This window comes from Abramis brama (genome assembly GCF_963993115.1).
Source record: "Abramis brama genome assembly, chromosome: 12".
NCBI classification, from domain to species: domain Eukaryota; kingdom Metazoa; phylum Chordata; class Actinopteri; order Cypriniformes; family Leuciscidae; genus Abramis; species Abramis brama.
The window spans coordinates 25,000,409-25,013,116 of record NC_139974.1 but is presented as its reverse complement, the minus strand read 5'-3'; the positions used below and the strand labels follow the sequence as shown (position 1 = coordinate 25,013,116).

Below are 12,708 nucleotides of genomic sequence, written 5' to 3'. Positions count from 1 at the left end.
ATCCTTGCTCCCCTCGTCTCCCCAACCATTTCCTCCTGCATAATCAGTTTTTTTTTGTTCTCCTTTTCGCTGCAAATTAGCGCACAGACAATTTTGATCGCAATCTTCTTGCAGGCTATCATTTTTAATAACAATTTCAGTCTTGCGTTATTTCCTTATCACTTCTCAACTTCTCACTTCACAATGTGTTTGGTTGTGTAACGTAGTTTGCGGACCAGACAGAAGTTGTCTGCAATTCATTCTTTTGTAAAGTCATGCAGTTTGAAACCTCCTGTCAGCAACTGAATGTTATCCCAGATAGTCATGCAGTGTGAAAAGAACAGTGACCCGACTACTTTGAAAATCGTGCAGTGTGAACTCGGCATTACAGTCTCCGGAGCGATACTGGTCACGGCAGTAATGAAAGGGACAGCACACACTTTATGACAGTTCAAGGTTTACAGATATAAAGTTTACCAGTTAATTAAGCACCTCCTGAAAAGGCATAAAGTCTGTATATATTTGTTTACTGTTAGTTGTAACAAGTAGTTTTGTGTAATTTGCTGTGTATGTTGATGATAATACAAGGGAGAGAGAGAGTTTATGGATAAGACTTTAATGCGCACTTCTTGTACTGTGATTCATTCAGCTCTTACAGTGATTTTGTGACGCTTCATCTTTTGTGTGATGTGCAATAAACTTCATAAAACTCATTATTAAAATTTTGGCCATCATTCAGATGGGGTCTACTCTGCTACAACAGGCTTGTAGTGTAAAAGGAAGGTGACAACTTAAGTTAAAACCATAATTAAACTAAACCATACCTGTTAATAATAAATTAAAAGCATAGATAAATACAATCTTGCTCTCTTCTCATGACAGCAACTTGACAAGTACCAAAGTGTGCTTAAACGTCAAGTACACTCAAAATTGTCAAAATACCCATCTCAGCAAGTATTCACGTAAACAGTCTGTTATGTCTTAAGTGAACGTAAACAGTTGAGAAAGAAAACAAATGTGTAACAATATATTGGATCTGTGCATTAGCTCTTGCAGTGACAGCAGCCTAATAAACCTGCAGCTGTCTTGTGTTAATGTTAATCAAACAACAAAAGACAAAAAAAAAAGAAAAGAAAAAAATCACTCACTGCTCTTGACTGAATAACTTTTGTAACTTCTGTATTTAATTTTTACAATGAAGACTATTCAGTTATTTTACATTTTGATTACTTTATTCTTAATTTCTGCAGTATTTCTTACCTGAATACTACTGTTAGACTAAGGCTGCAAAATATTTTGTTTTAGTATCGATATCGCGATAAGTGCATCCGCGATGTCAAGTATAGGGATACGTTAATACGTAGGCTAATCCGCACAGACCAGGCACCTCGGTTCGAAACACGTGATTCTCGGAATAATTGCAAAGTTTAACCATCATAGAGTGAACGTTTATCATTTGCACGTGTTTTAGGTTTAAACATTCAAGCAATCTAAGTGCACAAAGATGCACGAAGAACTTTCGCGCTATTTTCTGTGTGCACAGACTGATCGGGATGCAGCGATTAACCGCAATTTAAAACATCATGGTTAATTATTCGCAAAGGCTCCGCAACACTGTTTCTGTTGCAACTTGCATGAAACGAAAACAGTTACACCAGCTTAAAGTGCTGTGCTCCGAGACACAGAGGTTATTTTTATTTCATTTTAATAAATTATAATAATATAGTGTAAATAAAGTGTATTTATTGTATCAAGCATAGCATTTGTCTGCAATAGTGCCAGAGTGTCCAGCCTAGTATATGAAACTGGCAAAAAGCCTTGGTGTTACGTATGCTTAAGGAGACTGCTGGGTTATGCACATTCTGTTTCAGTCCATCCAGCTGTTTTTCAATCCAAGAACACGTTAAAGAGAGTAAGTTCTGTTGAAACTAAGATTTATGAATTAAAGGGGAGTCCCTGTGATGTAGAGCATGTCTGCTTGGCACAGTGTCATGAGCTCCCCCCCTTTCCGGCAGATTGCGTTCTCCTGGCCTTAGGATTCAGAGGCAAACCCCTGGAGGGCTGAACCGAGGGGAGGGGGGTTGGGGGTGTGTGAACGAAGGGGTTAGTGATATGTAAAGTCAAGCTGGGTTTTTCTTCATCTTTTTTTTTTCCCACCCTCCCCCCTTTTTATCGGTGTTTGAGGGATATCCTTGCCCAGAGGAGGGAGGCTGAGGTATTGTGCCATGTGTTAAAGAGCATGTGTGAAGTGTGAGATACGGATACGTCTGACCTGGCAGTGACCCCGATGTGTGTACGAGTTAATGAATGAAAGCATGAGTCATCCAACAGGCATGCCAGTAGTAATCGTCCTCTAGCTGGCCGCAAGATGAGCTTCAACATGTGGTGTACAAACATGCTGTTCATCCACACACATTTGTGTCTCTCTCGTCATCATTCCCTGCACTCTCTGACATTTACACACATGCACATTGGCTCAAGTCTATTTAAACATGGTAATTATGTTGGTTGGGATTGGCATGAGCACTCAAGTATTTAAAAAAGAGACAGTAAAGTTCGATAAGGAAGTTCAAAACATTTCTCTATCAGACTATCAAACACTCTTATCAGATCCCAAAAGCAAACAAATGGTGCTAATGCTGAAACTTTGATTGCAATAACAAAATGTCAGTTAGCCAGACACTGATGAATTTATGATTCATTAAAATATTGGTTTCTGGGTTGTTCTAAGCGCAGGGCTCCAGACTAACTTTTTTACTAGGAGCACTGTAGCCGATATATACCACAATATAAACTAGTGTCTGTGAATATTAAACCACAAAAAACTATTTAAATATTAATCCTGCATGTTCTGCGTGTCTCTGCATGAATGAATGTTGCAGACACGCCGTTTGATTTACCACACACACACTTAAGCAAGCTTGACGCTCGCAGTGTTTTCAGTCTCTGCTGCCTCACGATATGAGAACATGAATGCATGAACTTCATCTCCAGAGCCGCTCTGAGAGTCACTTCATGAGCATTTTACCGTTTCATTTCAGAAACTATCATCATATACACACACACACAAACTCAAAGGTCTTTACGGCAACCTGTTAAAATAATAGTTTGGTTTAACTTGAAGAAATTGACAGAAATAATTATATTAGGCTACTGTTGTACAGTAGATTTAGCTACGTCTCAATGTAGTAATAATACTAATAATGTGTGAATAGAAAGTTGCTGCTTTTTCACTTTTTATAAACAATGTTTACTTTTAAACAGCATGTAACCTTCAATGTTTATGTATTATTTGCTTATGATTACCGTCATAAACTCATTGAATTTAATTTTTTTATTTAAAATAGTTAAATAAAATGGAAAAATAGTTCCAACATATTTAGCTGTGGTACTGATATTGGTACAGAGAACTGTAAAATGTTAATGGTATTGGTGCCGACTACTGGAATATTGTGACATCCCTAACCGGATGTTTTTTAAAAGCTGTGCTTAAAGGTCCCATGACATGAAATTTTCACTTTCTGAGGTTTTTTAACATTAATATGAGTTCCCCTAGCCTGTATATGGTCCCCAAGTTTCTAGAAATTTTAATCGGTGTAAATCGAGCTTTTGCTATCTTTCTCTGCCTTTGAGAAAATGGAAGCTCAACTGCGCTGATATTGAATCTCCTCCTTATGATGTTATAAGGAGGAAATGTTACCTCCCCTTTCTCTGCTTTGCCTGCCCAGAGAATATTTTCCGCCCATGAGAAAATGAGCTAGGAAGTAGAACGCGCGCGCGATTTTAGTTTGTCCACGAGAGATATCATGGCTTTTGAGCGAGCGAAGCATATTAATTGCTCAATAATTGGATGTACACCGAATGGTCAATACAGAGCTGGGCTTGCTGAACGTCTGAAACTAAAGTCTGGATCAGTACCAACTCTCTTTGGCTCAGCTAACGTTACACACCTTGGACAAGTAAGTCAACTAATGATATATAAGTGTTGCTTTCACTGTTTATGGTTACCTAGCTTGTTACACATAGAATGTGGCTGTAACATTAGCTATGCAGTTACTTGCGCTAATGTAAAGGTAGACAGCATCAAGTATGTGTGTGAATACACACACTGTAATGCGAGTGTTGTACACTTTGTTATTTGGATAACCGTTTTCCTGTTGGTTATATGGCGCGCGCGATATCCGCATTTCAAGATCGCAGAGCTTGATGTAATTGTAATAAGATAAATTACAGACGTTACAGATCTCTCATGAAAAGGCAACAGTAGGTTAGCTTTAGCTACATGATAATAACTGTAAACCATCCGAATAAAGTACCGTATCCAGACATAATATTTTAAACTAACCATTCGGAAACGTCCTGCTGGAGCCGCTGAGTTGCAGCTTCTTCATCCGTTGCTTCTCCATCTGGATCAGATTCTGGGTCAAACTGAAATGCTTGAACGACTGCGTGTCTTCGTGCCATTGCAATATATCCAATGTAAACATGCATGGTACCGTTGCCGCAAGATGGTCAAGGCCACACCCACCCTCCACCTTGTGCTGCCTTTCTCCTCCTCATTAACATTTAAAGCTACAGACACCGAAACGGCCCGTCTGAAGGAAGCTCATTCTGGGACTGGCTTGTAGTGGCTATAATTCTGCACTGAGGCTGAATTTTTGGAAAGAGATTTCAGATACAGTACTAGGGACCACTAAGGCCTATATTAAAGCCTACAAAAAGTAGCATGTCATGGGACCTTTAAATGTGTGCTATAAAAAAACTGCTCATTAACATCTGTTGAAATAGTGTTCTCAATTGAAGAATTGAGACTTGGACTTGGAAAACAGTATTTGATACGTCACGACTTAAGCGGATAGCTAAATGTGAAAACACCAAAAATGGGGCCTCATTTGTAATGTTATGAATTGCATTTGAGTACTCTGCCTGATTATCTGCATACTCAAGCGATCCAACTGACCACCCATGAGGCATATTGCCTCATCTTTCTCGGCACATGACTAAGCACTTAGCTGCTGGTTGAGTGGTAGTAATGGAGACTCTGTCATGCTGGGATAAGGAGTTTCAAACCTTAGGATGCTACTCTCTGAGCACTTAGCTGGCAGAGCACCTCTACCTGTGTCATCGGTGGGGGAAAGTCATCAAATGAGATGAAGTGCCATGAAAAGCAGCTGATTTCAGGCTGGGGAAGGTTGCCAAATGAGCCAAGCTCAGTACATTTCCTTGAAAGTGTGTTGCTGCATGTTGGCATGCTGTCTGTCCACACTGATGGTGAAAGTGTTGTGGAAACAACAATGCAGCACTTCAGAACATATTTGATGTTTAAATTACAGCCATGTGGAAAGGGATTTTTTTTTTCTGGTTTGTGTTTCTTAAAGCACAGTGTTTACTATTCACACAATATGACCACCTAAACTTCCTTTAGGATTTGCTGAGTGACAAATCTGATATCTCTCCCCCCCCCCCAGCTGGATCAGGATCGTTACAGGGTCCTCAGACGCCTCAGTCGACCAGCAGTTCTATGGCCGAAGGTGGTGACCTGAAGCCCCCTACACCTGCCTCAACACCGCACAGTCAGATGCCACCCATGCCTGCTGCTAGGTACATGTCAATACTGTGCCTCTCTGTATCAACTGTATTATCAGTTTTGGGACAGGACATTCAGAATCAATTTCAAGGGCCACAGTCTCTCTCATTTGAGCTTACTGTCATTATGTCTCACACAGGAGCAGTGTGAATTTACAGGACCCGTTTGCTGATGGTGGGGATCCAGCTTTTTCCAGGCGTAACTCTGTCACCCCCAATTCAGGTTATCAGCCTGGTATGGGTGGACCAGACATGATGGGCCGCATGGGGCCTTATGAGCCAAATAAGGACCCCTTTGGTGGTATGAGAAAAGGTGACTCTTCTGGTCATATCCTTACAAAGTAATATTAAGGATCTCTTTTTTTCTGTTTGTTTTCTTTGTAATATGAAGTTATCTCTCGTCAATATGTACTAGTCAGTTATATTCTGGCCCAATTTATATGATGAAATCTTTATAGTTGTCCTGCTATAATATTGAGCCAACTCTGTTACCAGTTTACTCCGTGTAGCCAGTTTGTATGTACTTTGCTACATTAACATTTCAAACTTTCAAATTGTCTGCTCTCAGAAGAATTATGCACATCCTATGATTCTTATCCCAGTTGTTAAAAGGCTGGACAAAACATTTATTTTTTTTTAAACCTGAAATTTACTAATTATACTTGTAAGTATAAGTTGTACTTTTAATGATTTGTCATGTAGTAAACAACACACTATGATAAGAATTATAAGTGATGCATAATATTTTAGTATACAAAAGAGGATGTTCAGTGTGTCTCTCTGCTTGCATTTTCAGCGGGTGAGCAGTTCATGAGTCCAAGTCAAGGCCCAAATAGTGGCATGGGTGAACAATATAACCGAGGCGCCCCAGGACCTATGGGCAATATGCCGATGGGTCAAAGACAACAGTACCCATATGGTCCAGGATATGACAGAAGGTGAGAGCATTTAGTTGTTTTACCTTTTTATTAAATGTAGCCATTGAATTTATCACCGCTATGAAAACACTACTGAAATCTGATGAAGTGTTAATATTTAGTAGCTTTGCAGTGATTTTGACATTCCAACACAACCTAACCAAGGAGTAGTGTCTTCATTTGCGATTTTTAAAATGCCATTTCTTTATTTCCTTACAGACCAGACTCAAGTATGGGCCCAGATGGCAATATGGGTCCACAACCTAACATGATGCCTTCTGGTGCAGATGCAGGGATGTACTCACCCAACCGGCCCCCACAACAGCAGAGGTTAGCATTTAATTAAACTACACATAAAACTTGCTAAATGTTTATAGGCTTAAAATTTTAATTTCACAATTGCTTATTTCTATTGTTTGCTACTCACTATTAAACATCCATGCTTTTTGGGGCTTTCTGAAACTGGATGTATTTTTTTGTTTTGCAGGCATGATTCTTACAGTAATCAATACCCTGGCCAAGGTGCTCCCCCTTGTGGACCATACCCAAACCAGCAGTCAGGAATGTACCCACAACAACAACAACAACCGGTCAGTGCAAAACAACCTTTAAAAAATTATTGCATTATTGGTAGCTGTGTTATTGCCTAAGATCTAAAAAACCTTTCTCTCATATAGAATTACACACAGAAGAGACCGGTTGATGGTGTTTATGGTCCTCCTGCAAAGCGTCATGAAGGGGACATATACCCGTTTAGTGGTCAACAGCAGGGACCCCAGGCCCCAGGTGGACCTCAGTCCCAACCAGATATGTATAACCAGTATAATACCTATCCAGGCTCAGACAGACGCCCACCTGGCCCACAGAGCCAATTTCCTTTTGGTTTCGGGAGAGATCGAGGACCTAACATGGGTGGTCCAAACTCCCAGCCCTCCATGCAGCCGCAGATGATGGGTAGCTCCATGAGTGTGCCCTCAGTCCCCGATGGACCCCAAGGTCCCATGTGGCCTGGGCGTAATGAGATGAACTACCCAAACTATCATAATCGCCAGGGGCCCCCTGGTGTCCCTTCTCAAGGTCAAGGCTACCATAGCATGAATCGTTCTGAAGACATGATGCCTTCAGATCAGCGCATGAACCATGAGGGATCTTGGCCTGGCCATGTTAACCAGCGTCAGCCCCCATACGGGCCTGGAGGCTCTGGGCCACCAATGTCCAGAACTCTTCAGCCCAACTATCAATCCTCTCAGAACCACATTCCACAAGTGTCCAGCCCTGCACCCATGCCAAGACCAATGGAGAATAGGACCTCACCCAGTAAGTCTCCATACATGCACTCGGGGATGAAAATTCAAAAGGCTGGACCTCCAGTTCCTGCGTCACACATTGCCCAACCGTCAGTGCAGCCCCCTCTGATTCGGAGAGACGTAGCATTCCCACCAGGTTCAATAGAGGCATCGCAGCCCATTCTGAAACCGCGTCGTCGGCTTACCATGAAAGATATTGGTAAGAGGGTCATAGCATCGTTCCCATGAATACTTGTGTCTTGGTCCATTTGTAGTGTTCTGAAAGTTGGGTTTTGTTTTGTTTCAGGAACACCAGAGGCTTGGCGAGTCATGATGTCCCTCAAATCAGGCTTGTTAGCTGAGAGTACGTGGGCTTTGGATACCATTAATATTCTTCTCTATGATGACAACAGCATTTCTAACTTTAACCTGAACCAGGTCAGTAAAATCTATAGACTATATGACTAGGGATGTGTCAGGTTGGTCAACTAGTGACTTATCTATAATATATCTCTGTTCCCATTGCAGCTTCCTGGCTTCCTCGAGCTTATTGTTGAGTACTTCCGAAGGTGCCTCATTGAGATCTTTGGCATCTTGAAAGAGTATGAGGTTGGAGACCCTGGGCAGCGTACCCTAATTGACCCAGATGCCATTGACCCTGAGATGTCTGATGAGGAGGGGCCAGAGGCAGAGCAGATGGAAGAGGAGGATGAGGATGATGATGATGTCGAGATCAACCCTGTTCAAACGTCACAAGTCCAGGTCAAGCAGGAGAAAGAGGAGTCTATGCAGGGTCAAAAATCCAATGAAAAGAATGACACAGAAGAGAGGGAAGGTGATGATACTTCATGCAAAGATCATCTCAGATCATCTACCCCACTGCAGGACACGAGTGCCTCCCAGGAGAGGCCAAAGCAGGCTAGTAAATTTGACAAGCTTCCCATCAAGATATTGAGGAAAAAAGACCCGTTTGTGATTGGGCGCACTAGTAAATTGGGTCGGCGGCAAGCCTTTGATAGTGGTCTTATCCATTGGAGTGTGGGTGGTGGTGACACCACCGAGCATATACAAACCCATTTTGAAAGCAAGATGGAACTCTTGAAGCATCAGAAACGGGTGCCAGTGAATGTTGAGCCACGTAAGAAGGTATCTCAAGTAGTGGAAACTGTTATGGATAATGCGCAGAAGGCTCAGACAAATGAAGAGCAGCAACAAGTACAACCTCAGTCATCCTCAAATCAACCATTGTCAGAAGGTAAAAGTACTACAACAGCAAGTACGTCGGCAAGTATAACGGCCACTATTGATGACGTTCTGTCGGCGAGGCGAGGCTCTGTGACTGAGGAAGCAGTCAGAGGCAACCTGAATAGCGACAAGGAGAAAAATACGTTTCTCTTTGGAATCGATCTTGCACAGCAGAGTCGCAATATCAAGATCTTGGAAGACGAGCCACATAGCAAGGATGAGACGCCGCTCTGTACACTCTCAGACTGGCAGGATGCCCTTGCTCGTCGCTGCATCTGCGTTTCCAACATTATTCGCAGCCTTTCCTTTATTCCTGGCAATGATCTGGAGATGTCAAAGCATCCAGGGCTTTTGCTGTTACTTGGTCGGCTTGTGCTGTTGCACCATCGACATCCTGAACGCAAGCAGGCACCGGTTACCTATGAAAAAGAAGAGGAGGAAGATGAAGGTGTCAGTTGCGAGCGAGACGAGTGGTGGTGGGACTGTCTTGAGGTTTTGCGGGAAAACTGCTTGGTCACATTAGCAAACATCTCAGGTCAGCTGGACCTCTCCATCTATCCAGAAAGTATTTGCTTGCCACTGCTGGATGGCTTGCTCCACTGGGCCGTGTGCCCTTCAGCCGAAGCGATTGACCCCTTCCCCACGCTGGGGCTCAACGGGACACTGTCTCCCCAGAGACTCGTCCTCGAAACCCTTAGTAAGCTTAGCATCCAGGATAACAATGTTGACCTCATTCTGGCTACACCACCTTTCAGCCGCTTGGAGAAGCTCTATGGCTCCCTTGTGCGCATGGTCGGTGAGCGCAAAGTGCCCGTCTGCCGGGAAATGGCGGTGGTGCTGCTAGCTAATCTGGCACAAGGCGACAGCGTCGCGGCCCGGGCTATTGCTGTGCAGAAAGGAAGTGTTGGAAACCTTCTTGGCTTCTTGGAGGACAGTCTTGCAGCCACCCAGTTTCAACAGAGTCAGGGCTCGTTACTGCACTTACAAGGTGCACACTTCGAGCCCACTAGTGTGGACATGATGCGGCGGGCGGCACGAGCCCTGTACGCTCTTGCCAAAGTGGAAGAGAACCACTCGGAGTTCACGCTGTTTGAGTCACGGCTACTGGACATATCGGTGTCCCCACTTATGAACTCTTTGGTGTCCCATGTAATCTGTGACGTACTTTTTCTGATCGGCCAGTCATGACAGCCGTGGGGGTGATCATGTTTTTCCCCACTCGTTTTTTTAATGTGTGTGTGTCTGCGTGAGTGGAGAAAATTTAACAGCGAAACTGACTTGACTGTATGTTCATTTTTTTAATTTATGCAAAATCACCTCAGATTCCACTGTCTATCCTGTCTATCCTTGCTTTGCTCTAAAGGAAGGATATACCATTAAGTCCCGATGGATTTGACATGTATAAGAATTAAACTAACAAGGATGTGCCGATCGAGATCCTTACCTGCAAGAGTGCGCTGCCCTTTGGACTTTTTTTTTGTAAGGAAAAATAAAATTACAAAAAAGACACAAAAAACAAAACTGTAACCAAAGTTGCTGTCACGTTTACAGTGAGTTTGGGGAAAAATTGTGCCCATATTCACCTTCCGGGTGAGGAAGGGCATGGAGACGACCATAATCTGGTTCTTGGAGGCTAAATGGACTTGCAGACTCTGGTGTGTGGTATAAATTGCTGTAACTTTGATTAAATATATACTTAGCCCTAAAGGAACCAGGTCGTTGGCTGTGAACAGAAATGTAAATGGGAGGCCTGTGCAGTAGATTGTAGGACTTTTTTTCTGTACTGTACACCTTAAAACTGTAAACATACTGTAATAATACTGTTTCACACTGAGATAATGCTGGCTTGGCAGCAAAAAAACTGTAGTTTTTAAAAATGATTTTAGTTCGTTGAGAGAGGAAAAAATGGCTTTCCCCCCAAAGTTACGTGAACCTACAACACCCCGACCTCTTCTTTGTCCCTCGATTGTATGACTTGACCCTTAAAGAAATCACCTCTTAGGACTGGTCTTGAGCTCTAGATGCAGTCCAGGCTGCAGTGTATATAATGATGTTGTAAATTACACTTTGCTCTTTTTCTTTCTCTCTCATCTTATGGCGCTCTTCACCGTTTTTAATCTTTGACGAATTAAAGGTTTCACTCAACAGATCTCTCATTGCGCATTGCCATGTGTTTATTTACCACCTTCCTCTCCTTACATCTCTGGTTGTAGGGATGCAATCTTTTGCCCTTGCGATCCCATACACATAACATTTCAATTCCTTTTTTTTAAAGCTGTAGAGGCATATATCAAACCAGACAAGTCCATTAACTCCAACCGATTTCATCATCATTCACCGGAACAAAGATACAATAAACAAGTTTGTTTTCCCCTCTTTCCCAGCGGTTTCCTTAGTCGATTCCAGTGCTATGGATTCATATTTGTATTTCAGATGATGTAGCTAAAATCTTGTTGTAAATTCCTTTTCCCCCCCTTTTGGCTTAATGAATATCATTTATTCCGTATGAAATCTTTATACTATATGTTCCACGTGTTAAGAATAAATGTACATTAAATCTTGGTAAAACGTTTGTGATTGATTTATTTATATAAATTATCAGTTTTGCAGTTTATGAATTTATACATGTTAAGATGTATGCACTGCATTTGTTGCATTTTACATATATTTTTCCTCAGTAAAAAAAAACCCAATTGATACAGTTGTGGTTGGAACCAAGTAAGGCAGTTATAATGGAAGTATGCGGTAATGCTCGGATGCTAGTATTTGGCAAGTATAGCCACAAGTCTTAAATGTTATACATGTTCAATTGTTGTTACAATCCTACAAACTGTATGTGCACAGTTGCTGTCCAGTAATTCCACATCATGACTCTGTCAACACATTCATTTTTAAATTTTCAAATGCACAAGGTTACCTTAAAGGTCAAAATCCTAATATGTATAGGTGACAGTGACACAACTAAAGTTTGTTCACCTAAAACCTTAGTCCCACTGCAAAAGGGATTTGGCCTAATAACTCCTATTCAGGTAAGTGCTTAAATAAGTCTCACATTTCTGCTGGTAAACTTTCAAAGTGAATGCCCCATTTAATTCCATTGCAAATGTATTCTGCAACCTGTAAAAATGTATTTCTGTTGTAATCAGTTATCCTCAAGTGCTGTTGATAAGAGTATGAATTATACACTTAACGGCTTCAGATTAGGCATCTATATGCATTAGTCTTTAGCTGTTTGGCCTACTCTACATAAGTGTGTCTGTACTGTAGTATGGAAGATTCTATGAACTGCAAATTGCAAGTCACATTTTGTTTTTTTCCCCTCAGGATTAATGGTGTCCAACCCAAAGAAAACACCTAGGCTGTTTGAAATGGAATAATTGCATACTGTAAAAATACAGGCTTCTTTAGGCTGCTTACATTATTAGTAGAATAAGTATATGAAAGTAGAATATGAAATGCATGCAGTTTTCAAAGAGAAGTTGATTAGCATAGTTAGGTTTTGCATTGTAATTAATTTGAGTAAAAACAAATCCATTAACATAAGACAATCCAATCAAATAATGAATCAAATCAATTTTAAACTTGCAGTTGTAAATTTACTTTATTACGCTGGAAAGCGAAGGTCAAGTCGAGTTATGCATACACCAAAGTGCATCCTGCTCATGCAATCCCCAATGTAGCCCTGTTTTTATGAG

General features: G+C 41.6%; 1 protein-coding gene across 1 annotated transcript in view; it reads left to right on the top strand.

The window, feature by feature from the left end:
* arid1ab (AT-rich interactive domain 1Ab) overlaps positions 1 to 11,162 on the top strand; it is an 81,025-nt gene extending 69,863 nt beyond the window's left edge. Inside the window, exons 13-20 of the mRNA XM_084130860.1 lie at positions 5,448 to 5,580; positions 5,706 to 5,878; positions 6,362 to 6,503; positions 6,702 to 6,812; positions 6,970 to 7,072; positions 7,160 to 7,988; positions 8,076 to 8,206; positions 8,297 to 11,162. Of these exons, the coding sequence (XP_083986986.1) occupies positions 5,448 to 5,580; positions 5,706 to 5,878; positions 6,362 to 6,503; positions 6,702 to 6,812; positions 6,970 to 7,072; positions 7,160 to 7,988; positions 8,076 to 8,206; positions 8,297 to 10,201 (3,527 nt within the window). The 3' untranslated portion in view covers positions 10,202 to 11,162. The remainder of the gene's footprint in view (positions 1 to 5,447; positions 5,581 to 5,705; positions 5,879 to 6,361; positions 6,504 to 6,701; positions 6,813 to 6,969; positions 7,073 to 7,159; positions 7,989 to 8,075; positions 8,207 to 8,296) is intronic.
* The last annotated feature ends 1,546 nt before the right edge of the window (positions 11,163 to 12,708 follow it).